This window comes from Siniperca chuatsi, linkage group LG6, assembly GCF_020085105.1.
Source record: "Siniperca chuatsi isolate FFG_IHB_CAS linkage group LG6, ASM2008510v1, whole genome shotgun sequence".
NCBI lineage: Eukaryota > Metazoa > Chordata > Actinopteri > Centrarchiformes > Sinipercidae > Siniperca > Siniperca chuatsi.
This window is the reverse complement of record NC_058047.1, coordinates 2,035,004-2,054,399: the sequence shown is the minus strand read 5'-3', so window position 1 is coordinate 2,054,399 and position 19,396 is coordinate 2,035,004. Positions and strand designations below refer to the sequence as shown.

Here is a 19,396-nt window from a genome sequence, read left to right as displayed (position 1 = left end):
AAAGTTTCCTGAAATTTCACATGTTCGTTTTTACGCCGAATTTAGCAGAAGACAGAAAGGATTTGGAATATGTTGTAGACAAAGTCTCACAATATATTTAGTGTTTGCTGTTGTCAAAGCACTCTAAACTCTAAACTCTTTGAAGGGAGGTTAGTCTATGACAAAGAAGCAGGCAGCGTTAGACTTTTTGGGGTATTTGTGAGTTGTAAACAATAAACCTCTCCAAAAGTTATTTCCACAGGCTACGTGCTCATGTGACGGCACCTATTGAGCACTTTCTCCTCAAAGTCTGACAGGAATCGAAACGCTAGCACATCAGCTGCGATTCCATTCGACCCCACTTTTATTGCCCGTGTGCACCGTTCGAGGACGAGCGTCGACATGTGTTTGTTGACGGCGAAGGTCATGAGGGGCCAAGGAGAAGAAACACCTTGTATGACAGCCGCAGAGTTAAACGAGGCCCAGGGGCCCTCCATATTAAGGAGAGGATTTCCCTGCTCATAAATATCCTGTTTTTAAGATGGAAATTTCAGTTTGCAGTAATCAGGAAAAAAGAAAACACACAAAGCAGGAACAGCTTGAGGTTTCTGTGAAGGAGAATCTGTTCTCGAGTTGTAAATCTCTCTTTTATGGGGCATGCACGAGGTCCAAGATAATTTTGCTTTCCAAATAGACTATAAACATACATTTCTTAAAGTTTCTGAAGCATAATTTAAGTCTGACTGCATTGTGGCAATCATATATTTCTGTTATGATGATTTAAAAACCTTTCAACCATAAAGATTCACTCAGCGTACTCCAAAATGTTCTCCAAAAAGTGGAAAACTGGTATTTTTCCCTCTTTTGGATCTGTTGAATTGGACACTGTGCCATTGCATTGCTTGAAATGCATTTTTATTAATATACAAGTTTTTATTCTGTTACAAATAAAGGATATCATAGGAAATTAAGAGAAACTACTGGTTTTGGATTCAGAAATACATTAGCCTCTCCTTTATATTGGACTATTACATGAAAATCAAAATGCGTTGAAAATGTTTGCTCGTCAGTGGTATAACATGGAAAGAAATGTGGAAAAACAAAACTATTTTTTTTTTAAAAATGCGTAAATGTCAGAGGAAGTCCTTGTCGGTTTGTCGTTGATTTTAAAAGGAAAGAAAAGTGTTGTTGATCCCATCCTAATTTGGTGTGTAATTTTATCCAACACCACAGCCAAAGGGACAAAGGGAATTCCACGTAGCCCATACATGAGTCTCCGTCGAGAACAAGTTCTCTGATTGAAAACAAAATGCTCTTTAAAAAACTCGCCCTCCATTTCAGTCACAATCACAAATGTAAAACTACGCAGATATTCGGCTACAGCATCCAGTCTAGATGTCTTTTTGTACAAAGAAAAGTTCAGTGATGCTCAGGAGAACAAAAAAAAAAAGGCGGCTTAGGGAAAATCCTGCCATCACTCGGTGTCCAACATTTTGCATATATGTGTAGTAGTATGCAATCGAGGCTGCTCCAGAAAGGAGAGGAGACTTCGTGATCCAGGCTGTGTAAGATGATGCTCATCCCAGAGACGGTGTCCGTCCGCAGGGGTCCAGCGGCAGAGGGTCCCCTCCCCTCCTGCGCGAGCCCCCAGCCTCTCCTCCTCTCAGTTGACCGTGGGCACTTGGTTCAAGCTGTACTCCTTGGCTTTGAGCCGCAGGTTGGCGATGCTGTTGGCCATGTTCATTCCCTGGGACGTGTTGGTGTTGGAGCAGGTGGGCGGGTAGGTGGCCATGGCGCTGAGAGACAAGAGGAGGGGAAAAGAGGGGAAAAGGTTACATCACCTGTGGCTGACAGCGAGCTAAAGCTCAGCATGAGCCGCAGCTGTGGAAATATGAAAAGGAACAAAGAGGTATCGCTGATCATGTGAAAAGATTTTGACTAAATCTGACGTTAAGACACTTACAACCCAAAAACCCCCAAAGGAACTGAACCCGTGTTTTTGCATTTTCACCTGACTGTACATCACATTACGTTTCCATTTTTCGTAGCATGTAAGATTTGTTGATAAGCTTTAACTGTGCAGCCTCTTTGCTCAGAACTTCTTACAGTTTAAGCCTACGGTCACTGACTTCACTCTGGTAAAGTGCCCCGCTCCGTCTCTGTGGTCGATTAGTTAACTGCCTTTCTGGATATTTTGTCTTTGGAATTAGTGGCCGAGAGAATGCACCGAGCTCTGAGTTTTAATACTGAAGTTACTTAATTAATAAAGTAAAATAAATGGCAGAATGAATGAAAGAAAGAATTCTTGTCTAATTTGTGTCGATTTTTTTCTTTTTTGTAAAATTGCATTAGTACTGGAGTGTGTTTTTTCACCTCCTTAGGACTGAGGCAAGATCTCTCTTTCTGGCTTTTTTACTAAACACTTGTGTCTCTCTGAGCACGATTTATTGACTTGTTTGTTTTTTTAACTAAAATGTCATACATTTGTGCCGCCTTTGTGTTCAGTTCATGCCAGTAGCCAGTTTACAGAGGCTACAAATGTGCTTTATTTTGGTAATCATGCCTTTGTTTGTCGAAGTGATGTCCTCCTCTCTGTTTCTACACATCAGACTAAATGTTTTCTTTTATGACTCATTCAGTGTCTCTTTATTCATGCTTTCAAGATTCATCTTAATCATCACGAGATACATGCACATGGAGCTCGGTAACAATTATCTGCACAAAAAGACGATAAAATATCTGTCTAAATAACTTTCTAATATCGTTTCCAGTTCTTTTTATATTCTAGAGGGACATGACCATGTTGTCAATATGAAAAATAACTAAATGTAGTAAATGCTGCCATGTCCACGTAAGACAAATTGAGAACAATAGAGCAGTGGTAGTTTTTTCATCTTTTTGTGAACATTTAACTTAAAACACATTTGTAGTCAGCGGCTTTTAACCATTCCAATATTTCTCTGAGACGACACATTGCATGTTGTATATTTCTTTCCTCAAAATTGTGATTATTCTTGTTCTTTTCTTTTCTTTTGTTGTTTTGTCTTGTTTCTGAAAACACTTTGGAACCAGTGCTTTGTGTTAAAAGCACTGAGCAGTTATCATTGTGTGATAATTCAGCTGAGAGTGCAGATGGATTTAAAATTGTCTGCACTACATTACCACAACACGATATAACATTACAAAAATCAAAGCAGACACGACGCTCACTGATGGATGTTTTAAGCACCAGTATCTATTGGTTTTACTGAACAGAAATAATAAATTAGTGGAAACCAATGGCTGCCAGAGGAAAGGAAGAAATTCTGAAACACTCAATTAATGCTTTTGAAAAAGGGTTGAAATGTGCAAAAACACTGGTATGATCCTTTAAAAACCTCATTGTCTAAGTAAAAGTGTCAAATTAACACAAAAACATTCAAAAGGCACAATGCAGTTCAAGAAATACAATCAGAAAACTCCTTTAAAATCAAATAAAAAAAATGTACAGCTTTTGAGAACAGTAAATGAACTAAAACGAGAAAAAACAGCGGTATTCTTCTTTAAAAGAGAATACCACTAGTTTTCTTTAACAAGAAAAGAACTAAATGTAGTAAAGTGAAAGCGTACTTGTTCTCTGAGGGCAGCATTTTCTGTGGCACTCGCACTGGCCCCCCCTCCGGCATCGGATACCAGCTTTAGGATAATATACAGTGAAGTGTTAGCACCACATTAGCGTGTTCCACATAGCATTATTCCTGCTTCACAAAAGATTTCCCTCGCTGCTCTGCATCCAGCCAAGAAGCTCTCAGTGAGTTTGAGCCGCGGCCGCAGGGTTTGACATTTTATACCAAGTTTCATAACGGAGGATTACTGTAAATCATGACCAATGTAACCAGAGTCACAAAAAATGTTGCCCAGTAGAGCTCTGTCTCTCTGTGTAGCGTTCATTATCTGGTGTAGTGTAGCAGAGAGGGGTCACAGGGGTCAACTGTGGATTTAATACGGTTTGTTTTCACATTATCACCTCGTCAGGAGGGTCACAGGATCTGGCCCCGCCCCGCCCCGCTCACGCTGACAGGGGGGAGCGATGGGAGCGAGGGCGAGGAAAAGGGTGTTTTGATTCAGCGCAATTAGTTTGGAGTTATATATGTGCAAGACTGGACTGTTATATATGCAGTGTAGAAAAATGGCTGCAGGGAAGACAGAAGCAAAAGGTCACAGCAGAAAAGGACAGAAAAGGAAAAGTCAGAGTATCCACGACAAATCTGATGAACAAAACAAACATCGAACATCGATGGAGGAAGGACTGCAATCGTTTACTCAAGTGTTACAGTATTTTATGATTACTTGGGCTCAGTTTCACAACAGAGTTTCAATGTCCAAAAGCTATATTAAAGAGAAGAACATACAGTATTTATGTACGATATTCCTAATTTTGGGGCGTAACATCTCATGTAGCATGCAAAATCACAGTTAAACAACTGCATTAAAAAAAAGGTTATGCTTCATGCTTCACATTTAACAGAGCATCACAGCATCGAATATGTTCATCAGTCATTGTTGCAGTTTATAATAATGCAGTTAAACAATCCTCATCAAGACAGAGTTTACAGGGATCGTTACAAGAACAAACTTGCAACTTACACAGAAAATTTGAAATGATTTAGGCTAAGACTTCCTTGTGAAAGTCTGCATCTTACATATTGAATATACTGTAATAATGTGAATATACTGTAGATAATGTGGTCTCAAGTCTGACTACACTACAGTAAATCCTGCATTCATACAAGACAACATTTGTGACTGACTGTACTTCACTAGCTTACTTTTCTGTTGTCTATCAACCCCAATGTCTGTGTTTTTATTCAACACATCCAACAATAGATATTTTAATCACTTAAAAGTTTACAGAATCATTGAAATTGTACTACAGTGCAGGAAAGCATAAAACAAGAAACTGCAATTTGCTCTGAGGATTGAGCATGTGATTTAGTGTTTTGCACTTTGTATGTCAGCACAGCAGTTTGTGCTTAATCGTTAAATTTAGAATGGCAGTTTGGCAGAGTTTTGTTGCTTTAAAAGTTAGGCCAAAGCAACCACAAAATACTGTAATATCACAGAGGATACTCCTTTACAAGTAAGTGTTCTGTTATCAATTTTTACTTAAGTAAAATGGTTAACAGGGAATCAGCTGTTTCTCTGAGGAATTATGTTCATATATAATTAACTATGTTTTGGGGGAAACGTAATATTGAACAGACTGTGTTTTTTAAAATCAACATATTACCAAACTGTCCGTAACAAACATATCTGCGAAATATTTACTGCCAAAGTTTTTCATCTGTTTTTCTTAGGATATTCGCTCATGGGAACTGAGGCATGATAAAGATAGACAAAAAGAAAAAGAGAAAAAAGTGTCCACAGCTACATGTCTGAAAGCCAGTGTGTCGTCTAACTGCAACAAGGCTGTTTTACAGTCTAATAAGTTGACATTTTGGAGATGTGTACCAGGACAACAGGCCTGTTTATCTTATGTTGAAAGCAAAACCTAAATCTGCAAAGTAACCAGTAACTCAGATATATATACTGGAATAACAAGTAGCAGCTCCTCATACATTCAGTGCGGTGTGATGATCTTATTCTAAAATTGAAAACAGAGCTTGGTACAAAAGTCTTTAAAGCAAGTCTGGAGTTATTCTATAGTTTTCCTCTTGTCAACACATCTTGTCAAAAAAGACAAAAACCCAGCAGTGAATGTATCTGCTAACAAGTGTTGTGTGTGTATCTTCTTCCTCTGAGCCATAGAGCGCCATTGTTGTCCAGAAACTATTAAAACACATCAGCGAGCCGCTCTGTTGCACTGGGTGACATGTTCCTTCATCACCATGAACACACACACTGTAGTTTATTCTGACTCAGTCCCACACACACCGTCCTGCTGCCCCAAACACTCACTACAGCACCAAATGTGGATTCATCCGCCGCTGCAAATAGTCCCCAAATAAAGGCTAGTGCCTCCTGTTTGAGTAACGTTTGTTAAAAACTACAGTGACCAGATGTTTCAGTTGACTACTGAGCCTTTTATAAAAATGAAAGTATATAGTTGTGACCAGTTTTTAGTCGTCAGTAGGAACCAATGGGCTTGGAGCTGAGAGCCACAGACAGGAAGTATTGGGAGACGCAGTAACACACTGTTGGTTTGGGTCTGCACATGAGATTTGATAACAATAAGAAACATATAGAATATAAACAGACTTTTCCTTTAACTTGCTTTTATCCCATTTTGATGTATTCAGGTTTATTTATTGCTGAGTTGTTTGCTCTCATTGGAGAATTGTGTATAAATAGAGGCTGAATGAATAAAACTATACACATTAAAAGGTATGCTGACCTGCAGCTCAGAGTCCAGCTGGATCAGAAGAGATGAAGGTGGTCAGAGGAACTATGTGGAGTATATGCAGGTAGAAGAGGAGGAGGAAATGAAACAATAACAGAAAGCAGTGCCAGGGTCAGTGTGTGTGTGTGTGTGTGTGTGTGTGTGTGTGTGTGTGTGTGTGTGTGTGTGTGTGTGTGTTACGGTGGTGTTAACGTGTTTATTCCTACATCAGCTTGTGCTTTTTCAACTGGAGACTCGCAGCAGCAGAAAACAGGAGTACGTCAGTACTGAAGTACAGTTTGGGGTACTGCAGTAGCAGTAGTACTTGACTTGAGTATTTTGAAATCTGGGAGACTTTATTCTTTTTACTCCACTACATTTAACTGATTGCAGTTTGACATTTTTCAGCTCATATAATGTTTTTTCTATTCTATTTTCTCCTTCTTTCCTCCCTTTATCAGTCCCTCATTCTTTGCTGTTTTCTTCTTTCCTTCCTTCTTACTGTCTCCTTACTGTTTCTTTTCCTCTTTCTTTCTTGAGGTTTTCACTAAACTCTACATTTCTATCACAATGATTGTACTTTTACTGTTGATACTTGAATCCATTTTACTGGTGAAACTTTACAAATTTGACTTTTTGAAAGCAGGACTGGCAACGGAGTCTCTTTTCGTCCAGCTTTTACTACCTTTACTTAAGTAGTTTGAGTTCTTCTTCCACCGCTGTACTGCAGCTCAGCAGGGCCTCCACTTGTTAGCACAGAAGCCGTGCAGAGTGTAAACAGGGCGTGTTGTTGGAATGTGAATGTCAGGTGAGAAAACAGAGTGGAGTCTACCTGTAGGGGGCAGCACTGCCCCAGGACAGGTAGTCGTTTGGGCGTGGTGCAGGGCGCGGTACGATTGGCTGCTCCACCGCAGTCACATCTCCTGAGTAAGATTTGAGGAGAGAGGCGTTTTTGCTGGCCAGCATGGCGCGCTCGTTCCTGCGGAACTTGGCTCTCCTGTTCTGAAACCAAACCTGGAATCAAAGAGAAAACATCAGGCTGAACGATGTCTCAATTTAAAGTGGTTTTTCTTGTTTTTAACCTCTTCAGCACTGTACTGGACGCTGCAATCATTACAGACTCTTTACAGAAGACCCCAAAGTTCCAAAGATACCAAATATTTAGGTCGAACTTGGGTGAAAGGGATCTAAAATGATGCACAAGACATCTTGAATATTTCCATTTGATGGCCCAGAATCAGTAACTTTAAGGGGTAAAACAGTTTGATCCTTAATAAACCAAAGTGACGTGCTAAATGTTGTTTTGCTCCATCAACTAGCTTTCAACCACATCTCATAGCCTTCATCAGTGACTCAGGTATCATCAACTGAGACATCGGTCACATGATAAGAAGCGGTCGTATGTGGCGTTCCACACACGGTGACACTCTGCCTGGCTCCATTCGCTGATGAAGACAGTGAAAGCTCCTGAAAGCTAGTTAGTGGACCTTGAGTCGAGATTATTCATGGTCCCAAAGTCTAGAATGAACTTCCACGCTCAAGTACTCTAACTCTTATTTATAATTGCGTTTTATTATTTAATTTAGGTCATCCTGACCGCTTTATTTGCAAATGAAGCGAACGTTGAGGCTTAAAAGTTAAGAGACTCTGTGTTTATATTGTAGGATGTGGCATAGACTTGATTAAGGCTTTTTTGTTAAAGTCAAATTTATTTCTATAGCACATTTAAAGCAACATGAGCTGACCAAAATGCTTTACAATACATATACATAAAAACAGATCAACAGAGCCACATAAAAAAAACACTTAAAAAAATGTATGACTAATGACATCATTTTTTCCCAGCACTAATTCAGATGTAATTTTGCGTTGTTATTGTGTAGTCCTGTGGCCCCGCCTGATAAATTATTTGCACTTTAGCCCATTTTGTTTCAGTTTGGTTTTGTTAATCACAATAATCAAAAAATGTCTAAAATTATCAAAGTTTTTCTTTCTTCATGTGACACAAGATTTTTTCCACACAATGTGGGTCAGCAGCATGATACCTAAAGTATTGATACTACTGAAACTGAGTCTTTGTTTTGAGTATCAATAGCTGATAAGATCATTACCAAAAAACGGATCTGCCTCACACGAGATCGCAACACTGCTCTGCTCTCGTTTCCTCTCTGCTGGTCTGTGAGCAGCAGTCCGGTTAGTTAGGCAAGTGACAGGGAATAACAGAAAGAGATTCCTAATGTTTGGCAAATAATTTGGTGACAATGAAAATGTATTCACAAGTAGCCTATTAATGATGCATTCGCTGCATATAGCACAACACATGGCTCCCCCCATATAATGTTACATAACGCGATAAAAGGTTTGGTGAGTGCGGCCCTGGCATTTCTTGGTTGTGAATCAAAACTAAGTTTTTTGATATTCAGAAATGAAAAGTTCTGTGTCTACTTGGTGTAGAGACTCAAATCGTTGGCTGGTTAAACAATCTGAGATGTGTCACAATTCCTGGTTGTATTCCGGCCTGAGACCTTTGTCACATGTGCCGACTGCGTTTCTCTGTACTATATACAGACAAATAAAGGAACAGAGGCCATTAAAACGTTTGGAAAAAATCGGAAATCTAAAAACTGTTTTTTCTGGATGATTTTCTGTACTCAAACTCTGTCACTGCCTTAAACTTGTCGTGCATCCCCACACTCTTCCACACACACACACACACACACACACACACACACACACCCTTCATCTCTAATTCACCATCTACCCCTCATCAGCCTCCCTCCCCTTCTTAAGAACATACTCCCCCTTTGCTAAACAGATGATGATGTGACTCGGGGGGTGCTAATGTTGTTCCTCGCTGTGAAATCAAATCCATTATTAGAAGTCGTGGGCGCTCACAGGGGCTCGCTGTCCGCTGACGCACAGCCTCAGGAATGAGCCCAAAGTCTCTTTTATCAAAGGATTTCTGCATCGCTCTCTGCTACACATTAATCACAGATGTGCTGCTTCTCTCCCTCCAACATCACTATTTCCTCTTTCCCACTCACTCTGCCCACAGAACAAATACTCTCACTGTTGTGTTCAGAAGACAGGCAATTATAATGTACAAAAAAAGCATTATAGATACATATTTATCTGCAGTAAATGCATTAGATATATTATTTCTTGAGTCATACATGTATAATTCATATCATTATTAAACATAAGGCCTGTTTGCATTTAAAGGAATAGCTGCATGACCTTTTCTTGAGTCGATTATAAGTAGAGAAAATGTACTTTGCTCATTTCAAAGTTTACCCAGTACAACCAGTTCCCCCCCAGTTATCAAAATCCCAGTTTTGTTCCTCCAGCTTTTTCAGTTTTACAGTTGCACTTTGAGTGCCTCTCTGGAAACAGTGTCCTCTCTTTAGCTGCTATAATCCAGATGAAAGAAATTCTGATTACACAAATCCCCTTCAATTCTCCCCTGTGCTCACAGCTTATTATTATAGCAAGTATTATTGTATTATCGTAGTATTTATTTCACCACAACAATGAGTCATTTAAATATTCTAAATAAAATATGAATCAATGCAAAGGGCAGTGATCCAGAGACAAGAATGGATTTCTGGTGACTCATTCTTTGACTGTATTTATTTTATATTTTGTGGAAATATTTAGTCACTTCTGAAACCAAACCTACACCCACTGATTCAATGGTCAATTTCACAAAGATCAGTAAAAATTCATTTAAGATATTAAATCCATGCTCCAGGTTGTTTGATTGACTACATTTGGAAGTGTTATATCACTCATTTGGCCAATTACAACATCATATTTAGCTCCTGTTCTGCTGCAACCCTCATGTGTTGAACACATTTGCCGTTTATCACTGATCTGTAAACCTCTGAGGAAATTAGACGTCATTACATCCACTTTTCTGATCACATCCAGTCCTCTGGGGCGTTTACAAACTGCTCGCAGACTCTAAACTATCAGCAGTTATTTAAGAGATCATGTGAGAAAGATAGAAGATGCTGACAAGTTCTTATCAGTTCCTTTGAAACCCCATAATGCGAAATCTAAACATGTTAATAGGCCCTGATAACTACTAGCCACTAAGCAGGATTATAAACTAAATCTATTAGTGTAAGAGCAGATGGACCTGGGCGTGCTGCTGGTTCTGCTGCTCTCTGTTGATAATACAAACAAAACAGTTCATGAATCATTTAATAAATCCCTTTTGAGTCATGAGAACCCTAAAGGTTCCTTCCCAGAGGGTTGCCAAAACTTCAAGAACCACTTCTGATGTACCAAGTAATGCAGCAAGTTTCTGACTCTGTGTGTTTATAACAATCTGTTTATTTTTGTGTCCCTACAGTAAAAGGGGTTTACAGTAGAAAGCCCACAGGCCCCTTCCTACTCCATGACTGTGCATACTTTGCAATCTGGTGAGTTTTATGGCTTCTTCTCCTTTGATCAAAGGTTGAACCCGTCTGATAAATCACTGCTGCTGGAGGAAAACCTTCAAACCAAACTTCAAGGAATCAGGCTTTTATTTTGTAAGGGAGGAGGATATGTCAAAATAGAAGTCTGTAAATGAGGTTTATAGAATCATTCGAATGACATGGGATTAGTCTGCAGTGATGTCCCTGCTCATACCTGGACTCTGGCCTCGGTGAGGTTGACCCGGCGGGCCAGGTCCTCTCTGACGAAGGCGTCGGGGTAGTGTGTCCTCTCAAACACTCTCTCCAGAGCCTGGAGCTGGCTGCTGTTGAAGGTGGTCCTGTTCCTGCGCTGCTTCCTCTTCTTCTTCTCCTCCGTGTTCATCTGTTCATCTACAGGGAGAAGAAGAAGAAGATGATGTAATATAACCTTTATAAGGCTTGATGGGAACGCAGGTGCTTATAGTTTGTAGCTGCAGACACTTTGCCGGAGGAGGTCAAACTCAAATCCCCGTGTCTGACCACATCAAATTTGAATTATAAATAGAGCTCCCTGTGTTCATGCAACGACTGCTGCTGTTCTGAAAAGCTGGCCCCTCCTCAGAGGCAAAATAATAACAGATCTTAAAAGCAGCAACGAAGACTCATAATGACATCACATATTGTTAGTATGATTTCACGAGTTAAAAATCTGCAGAGGTGGAAACTAACAACGTAGTCGCTGTTCGCACGAGTATGTTAGGTTTTTAGAAATATTTAAACTACCCAATAGGATCGCTTTAAACTGAAGCATTAAAATACTGCTCAAACATGAAGATGAACATATCAATAACTCTGAAAGGGGCAGTTCTTCAAAACAAACACAACATTAATGTGGACGCTTTTGTTCAAGCATCTTAGATTCTTTCACATGCAAACACACACATTAGGAGCAGTTTGGGGTTCGGGTCTTGAGCTCCACCCAGCAGTTAATGGCCAACCTGCTCCACCACCTGACCTACAGCTGCTACTTTTGTACTTCCGTGAAATTTTGAACACAGAACTTTAGTTTAACAGGACGTGTTTACGTTTCAATATTACTATTTCTACTTAAGTGAACGCGTAAAATACAACGTCCCCGTTTGGAACCTGGCAGGGGACCGTTGTCGCATTTCAGTTCTCTCTCTCCTCACATTTCCTGTCTGCCTCTCAACCCTATACTATCAATTAAAAACCAATCATCTTAAGAAAAGAAAAAATACACAGAGTGACGATTGTGGCATTCATTTGTTTTTTCATTAGAAAAAGAAAATACTGAAATCGCAAAAGAATGTCCTCGCTGTGTTGAAGGGTCCATTCACCCAAATAAAAAAATCATGTGTGGTGCTCCCAGCTTAGAAAAAGCAGGACATCACAATAATCCAACAGGGACCGTTACCAGAAACAATGTCCCAGTTACTGTGGACAGCGTCCTCTGTGGATTATTATATAGTAACAGGAGCATTTTCTCTGGAAAAAGGATGTTGCTGTTTTTGAAATTTTTTAAATGCCATTTTTTTAATGTTGTGAGCACCACAAATTAAATTCCATTCATCTTCACTGTATTGGTATGGAGGCAGAAATGTCTGAGACAGACATCTGAAAAAACCCACAACTATCAGCAGGGAGAGATACCACTACAGGTTTGAAAGAAAATCTGCTTTTTTGGAATTTGGGTGAACTGATTCTTTAAGATCCTTTGAAAAAAACGTTTTAATAAATCCTGGGACCGCACCAAAAACAAATCACTTGTTCTTTGGACCATCGCCTAACTAACGAACAAACAGACAAATGTACAAATGTACAAGCAAACAAACAAAACTGGACTGAAAACATAACCTTCTTGGCAAAGATAAAGATATAACCATGTTGGATCTCGAGCATTCAGTCTAAATGCTCCTGCAGGGTGGAATCAGTGTCGGTGCCTCGTGGCTCCACAGCAACACCACAAAATAACACTTTCACATCGAAAAAAAGACTGTGATCTTCCATGTTCCTGCCTAATTACACACACACACACACACACACACACACACACTTAGAGAGAGCTGGGAAGTCACTGGTGTTCTGCAGCATTACAGTGAGGAGCTGCTGCGACTTCATTTGAGTATTTCAGTGCTGAGACTCCGCTGCGGTTCTCTGGCAGCTGGAATAATGAGTTACTCTGCAGATTCCCATTTTACATTCGACATAAATAAGAATTCCTGTTTTCAGCCTGGTTGCAGCTCAGGGACATTTAGACACTGAAACTGGTATAAAAATGCTGTCTTTCATTAAATGTACATTTTGTAGTGCCAACTAAAATTATTTCTTTACTCTTTTATTTTATTTTAGAGTTTGACAAAAGTTTTATTTCTTTTGAATAAAATGAAATGAAGTTTGCGGTGGAGGACAAACGTTAGAGTCAACCTAACATTAGTTGTTTGTTAAAAATGTGGAGCGCACTGGTAAAAAACTCAAATGTTTTAATGTCTTTTATGATCCTTTTTAGATAAATGTGACCCCCCCCCCGAATTTATTTGCAGTTTGGCTGTGTGTTGGCTACGTCACATAGACCCAAAATGTTGTTTAGAAACCTGATTCAGAAACTGATACATGAAATTGGTTTAATTGGGTATTGTAAGAAAAACATTTTGCAGATATGTTTAGTATGAATATTTTGTCAATATGTTGATTAATAAAATTGAACCTCTGCAGCGTTACGTCATTTTGAACGCAGGACTTTTGCTTGTAAAGGATTTTTCCACTGTGGAACTTTTACTTCAGTAAAACATTTTGCATCATAAAAAATCTTGTATCTCAATTCTTCAGGAATTTTTAAAAAGAGCCTCAGTGACAAGATGACTTTCAAACATTATCTAAACATGAAATGAATAGTTCAGTCTTGACTTCGGAAACTGTAGTTTAAAAAATAATAATTTCTGAGCTTTCAATCGCATCTCATGGTCTTCCCCAATAAATCTAAAATATCTAAATCTCAAAGGTTTTAGATTACATACTCAACCTGTGGAGAAGGTATTTTATCTAAAAGCTGGAAAACTGGGCGATACAACAAATCCCCAAAAGCTGGAGGTACAAGGTCATAGTGGAAAAACCTTTTATGTCCAACTTTGTTTTCATTATTTCCAAAATGGCAGATTTGAATATCCACAACACTCTTTAAAAAAAACAACTCTATTCAATGGGTATTTTACCTTTTCAAGTATGTTTTAATGCTAATACTTACTTACGGTGTAAGTACATGTTTTTCCTTTAGAACTGACTGAGGTCCTCAGCCGGACTCGAACTCGTTCGACCACTAAGCCACCAGGACGCTTCTGTACAAGAGCCAAAGTCTGCAGGACTTGTAATGGAGTATTTAGCTATTAGGGTATTACTGCTTTTACTTCTTCCACACACACACACACACACACACACACACACACACACACACACACACACCTCAGTGTCACACACTCTGTCATGGAGCAGATGCTGCAGTGTGTCAACACCCAACCATGTTGTCTAATTAGAGAAAAACGGCCCCCCTGCAGTCTCAGCCAATCAGGAGACAGCTGACACTAAACTAAATGTAAGCTCATCTGCTGGTTAAAAATGACCAAATACAGCTGCGGCTGAAATAAAGCAATATGTGCTTGTGACCCTTGATATATTAGTTTATTTTAAACATAGAGACCAAGAAGTCGCAGCTCACATTGTTTCATTTGAAGGATTTTTACAGGCCGGATCAGTTAAACGCATTCAGTCTTTCCCCAGGAAAAAAGCAAAAACTATAACTACATATATATATATATTTATGAATTGAATCATCTTGTCAGGACCCCTTTGGGGATCCAGAGTTTATCCACCTTTTACAGCTGATGTAAATTTTATTGATGCAAATTTACTCCAACCCTTAACCCCAGTCAAAATATCATTATCATTTTTTTTTTTAAAAAACACTCCATCAAAATCCTGCACTCTGAATAGTGCTGACAGTAAAACGCACTTTAACGTCCAAAGTAAAAGTGCTCGTTTGTATTTCTTGATTCTCCAGGTGCAGCTCCATATGTTGTTAAGTTTAAAAACGCTGCTATACAATCTTCTGGACCTTTGAACCTTTATTATTAAAAAGGAACTACACCCACTCGTCTCTCTGAGAGCTGCAGCATCTGACGGATGTGAGAGTTCTGTACTTCTCAGAAAAAAAGCAAAGATTTGTTTAGTGTTTGCTTTCTTTGCTCCTCATTTCTGTTTGTTTGCGGAGCGGAATTTAAAATCAATAAAGGCTGAATTTTTCCTTCTTCTTCCTAATCCTGTTAATCATTTTGTGGCCTTTCAGATTTATCTTGCCGACCCCTCGTGGGGGTCCTGACCCCCGGGTTGGGACTCAGTAGATTAAAATACTTTATGAATTTATTATGTTTTGCATGTAAAATCTAACTCTGCAAAGTAAACACTAACTCAAGCTTTAAGGTTACATTTTTTTGGATTTTATTTAAGTGAACCTGTAACTGCCATAACCTTTTTTATTTAAACATTTGCTACATGCAGAATTTGCCTAAAGAGCACAATATTTCCCTCTTAAATATAATAGGAAATTACTCAAGTAAAGTACCAACACCTACAGTCTTAGCAGTGTTAAACTGTCTGCTTTGTTGTATTTGCATTCATGCAGTTCTGAATGTCTATGAGGAAACGTTTCAAGCAGATGAGGCCATTTTCCCCCCCAGAAGCCTCCCATCTCGCCTCCTCAGTCTGAAGTCAGTGCAGCAGCTCTGAGGCTGCAGGCTGCTCGGTTTGGATACTTTGGTAAATGGGGGGAAAAACAGACTGAAGTGAAGGATTACTGGGAAGTCGGACGCAGTAAACTGCGGCTGTAAACGCTGATGGCTGCCCAGCGACCGCGCATAGTTTCCCCCCAGAAATCGGCCGTTTCACAGGCTGGAGGTCCAAATGAAACGGTGACGTTACGACCGGAGAAAACAACGCGAGTTTTGTCTGCTAGAAGCGGAGACCGCTGAGCTGTCAGTGAGCTGAAAAATACATATTAAAAAAAAAAAAAAAAAAGCACATGAAGTCAGTCACAGTCTGAGAGCAGCTCTTCACCGGGCCGGGAAGAGCTGCTCCCCTCCGGTGGCGCGTCAGAGCACGGTGGGTTTAAAGTGGGGCAGGTACATCACATGTAAAACTCACAAAATAGTGAGTATATTTTCGTGAGTCTTCCCTGTATGAGTGCAATATTCTGCTTGAGCTGATTTCGTTGTTTAGCGCGGTGAAAAGGTGGCACGGAGACAGCAGGCCGCGCAAAGTGGCCTCGGCAATGATTCCGTTTTTAAAATGTGACCAGCTTCAGTTTGGATTCGGGTCTGTCCTGGATGACCAAAGTGTTTTCGTTTTGGACAAAAAAAATCCAGGCTGAAGGAGAAAATCCAAACATCTGTGCTCCTCCGGACAGGCGCGTGGCCTCGGAGAGCTTTGCACGAAGCCTGCAGGGCGACATTTACCACAGCAAATCAAAGCATCATCATCATCACCACCACCATCATCATCACCATCACCATCATCGTCCCGCAGCCGCACGTGTGGCCAGCACGTGCGATTAGATTGATCTCATTAGCAGCTATCAGTGAAAGTCAATTAGTCCTCGTGCCAAAACCCATTCACGAGCGCGAAGTGATCGATTCCTAAAATAGAGAAAAGGAGAAATTTCATTTCGCTATTTTACTGTGAAATGTTGTTTCATCGATGGAATATTTCCGTGATATTGTGAGATTATTTTATTTTATTATTTATTTTTAAATGCCCAAAGTTATTCAGACCAACTGTTGCTTTCACGTTCCTGTCACTAAATGGGAAAAACTTTGCATTGATTAGGCTCCAGCGCGTGCCATCGTTTCTGTGACTCTGCGTTAATCCGGTAAGAGCCCCGGAACGGACGCGCTCCTGCGCATTACAAACTAATAAAAGCCCGAATTAAACCACAAATGTTTCTGCTCATCAAGCCAGTGTTTGTTTTCTAAACTGATTAATCCCGTCTGTTGTTTTTTTTAAAGTCATCTTTTAACACAATAAGATCCGATGAGATGCTGTTATTTGATTCCTTAATTGCTGCAGCGAAGACACGCGCGGTAATTATGACAAATGATTAGGCTCCGATATTGTGAGAGTGTTTGACAGGCCGACAATGAGCGCGAATTAACGACGTGACCTGGCCACTTCCTCCCGCATATTTGTCACACCCGCCGCTCCGATTTTTAGCCTTAAAAAAAAAAAATAACAATAACACTCATTAAAGCCTATAACGTTTCTGTCAGCCTCCGCAAATGGCCCTCTGAGCAGCGGAGGAGGAGGAGGAGGAGGAAGGAGGGAGCGTTTATTTGCTTTCTCGACGGTGCACCGAAGAGGGCGAGCGGCAGGTTTCTGCGCTTTCCCCGGGTTTATCCGAGTTTTAGTCGACTTCCATGCACAATAAAGTTGGAAATAATAGTTCTGATTTTCAAGCGGGGCCGTCAGCGGAAGCTCAGCGGGCAGTACCCGCTTCTTAGTTCACCAAACTCGGCTTACATCGGCCTCATTTTTGCGCGCACACACGGAGGAACGGAGGAGTGATGGTTTAAAAAAAAATCTAGCTTTTATCATTATTTAGTGATAAATTACTCCAGATGTCGATCACCAATCCATCACACACGTGTCAGCTCATCATGTGACGCTCTTACGTATTTTCAAAATAAATGTATATCAATTTTTACTCTTAAATAAAAAGATCAAAACGTGCACCATTAAAAAAAAAAAAAAAAAGTGGCCTCATTTAGGTCAACAGTCACGAGAAAGAGATTTATTACCCCCCGAGTTTGACTCGCAAGGTTACTCCACTGACCATGTCCACCAACATCACCATACCTCACTGACATCAAAGTGTTAATGGTAAATTAATGGCCGTTTTGAGGGGGAGGCAGTCAGGGATGATGCATTGCCAAAGCTCACTAAAGGATTCCTTCCATGCGCGCTGCTTTCTGCACAGCTCCATTCATGCTCTCTGCACGCGGACACGCCGGAACATAATGAAAACAAATGACTTTACTTTTCAGCTTGTCATTAGAACTACATTTGTGTGAAATTTGCAGTATTTTCCAGAGATCAGACCTGATAACGTGTTGTTTTCACATCTGCACTAAAACACACCGGGGAGGGAGATTTTTAGATTTTGGTCACAAGACTTAAAAGCTGTTTTGATCTCTTCTGCTCAGTCCCAGTCTGTGTTCGGGCTCTTGTCGGTCTGCTTTTCACTTACTCTCCTGCTGGGTCGTGTCGCTCCCGCTGGTCAACCCCGGGGACTCCAGCATACTCCTCCCCGCCTCCCCGACGCTCTCGTCCGCCTGGGTGCCGACCATTTCCCCGGCCTCTTCCAGATCCAACAGGTGGCTGACCGAGAAGTTCTTTTTGGCTTGCAGGTTGTCCAGGTTAGACGTGATCGGGCTCTCCAGGCGGTTTGATATCGAGGCTTGCCTGTCCATTACATGTGCATAGCTAGAAGTCATGACGCAAGTGGGGAACAGCGGAAAAAACGGAGCGGCAATAAGAAGAAAGAGAAGAATCACAAGCGAGCCAAGAAGATCCTTGCATGCAGAACGCGCAAGCAGTGCCTCCAGAAACCAGCCAGAGAGAGACTCGGTTCTTCCGAGCAGAAAGCGGATCTGTTCACATCCAGATCAGCCGCCGAGGGCACAAACAAACTTCTGCTAAGTTTTCTCCTCGCCTGCTTTTCCCGATCAAACCCCTACAGCCAATCCATCCGGCGGCGCGCGTCAACAGCAAACAAGAAAAAATACCAGCCTTTGCTCGTCCTGCGGCCCGAGAGCGACTTTCAAAGGCGTTTTTCAAAGAAGTCCTCTGAGAAGAAGCTCTCTTCCCACTCTGGTTGAGTCACATCTGAGCAGGAAGAGCTGCTGCTGCTGATGACGACCAGATGCGCAAAGCTCCGTGTGCGCGCAAAGTTTGCTCAGCGGCAGCTAGGCGCGGGGAGGCAGGACGTTACCGCCGCACCTCCAGGCTATAGACCCTATAGTCTCTCTCTCTCTCTCTCTCTCTCTCTCTCTCTCTCTCTCGACTAAATGAAAGAGAGCCCCGTAATTACGTGGCAAAGCCTTTATGTTGTGTCTGACGTTTCACAGGCCCCCACCACGAGGAGCAGCCCCCCCCCTTCAGCAGAAACATCACCTTCAGCACCATCAACACCCTGGTTTGGCCTGTTTTTGTTCCCCTGGCTGGCAAACCTCACCGCCTAATGAGTGTGAGCGAGGGGGGGGGGGGGCAGCAGCCAGCAGAGCCTGCAGGCAGACAAACTGTTGTTATCACTGCTTGTGTGTTGATAAACCCACTCCGACCGTCCTGCGGTCTGCCACCCATTAAATCCACCATAACCCGTGCCAGTCAGTCTGTCCACATGAGCAGGCTGAGCTGTCAGGCTGGCAGAGAACAAAAAGATAGAGACGTTCTGTATCCACATGAATGCATTATTTAAAACGTGTAGAATAAATTATGGAATAATAACTTTATGTTGTCTTAAATCTAACCAGTGAAAGGATCTAAGTATATTTACTCAAGTACTGGACTTAAAGGGTCAGTTCACCCCAAAATC

The 19,396-nt window shown here is 41.0% G+C and overlaps 1 protein-coding gene across 3 annotated transcripts; it reads right to left on the bottom strand.

The window, feature by feature from the left end:
- Nucleotides 1-877: 877 nt before the first annotated feature.
- Nucleotides 878-18,858, bottom strand: prrx1b (paired related homeobox 1b). 3 transcript variants are annotated; one of them, XM_044200917.1, is made up of 5 exons: nucleotides 18,050-18,858; nucleotides 10,976-11,151; nucleotides 7,170-7,351; nucleotides 3,595-3,654; nucleotides 878-1,777 (listed from the first exon to the last, which is right to left on the bottom strand). In XM_044200917.1, exons 1-5 carry the CDS (start codon nucleotides 18,294-18,296, stop codon nucleotides 1,720-1,722), a joined length of 723 nt encoding a protein of 240 aa, XP_044056852.1. In that variant the 5' UTR covers nucleotides 18,297-18,858; the 3' UTR covers nucleotides 878-1,719. The 3 variants fall into 3 exon arrangements, with proteins under 3 accessions (XP_044056852.1, XP_044056850.1, XP_044056851.1); XM_044200915.1 differs by having other exon boundaries at nucleotides 878-1,775; nucleotides 3,589-3,654; nucleotides 18,050-18,852; XM_044200916.1 differs by lacking the exon at nucleotides 3,595-3,654 and having other exon boundaries at nucleotides 878-1,775; nucleotides 18,050-18,849.
- Nucleotides 18,859-19,396: the final 538 nt, after the last annotated feature.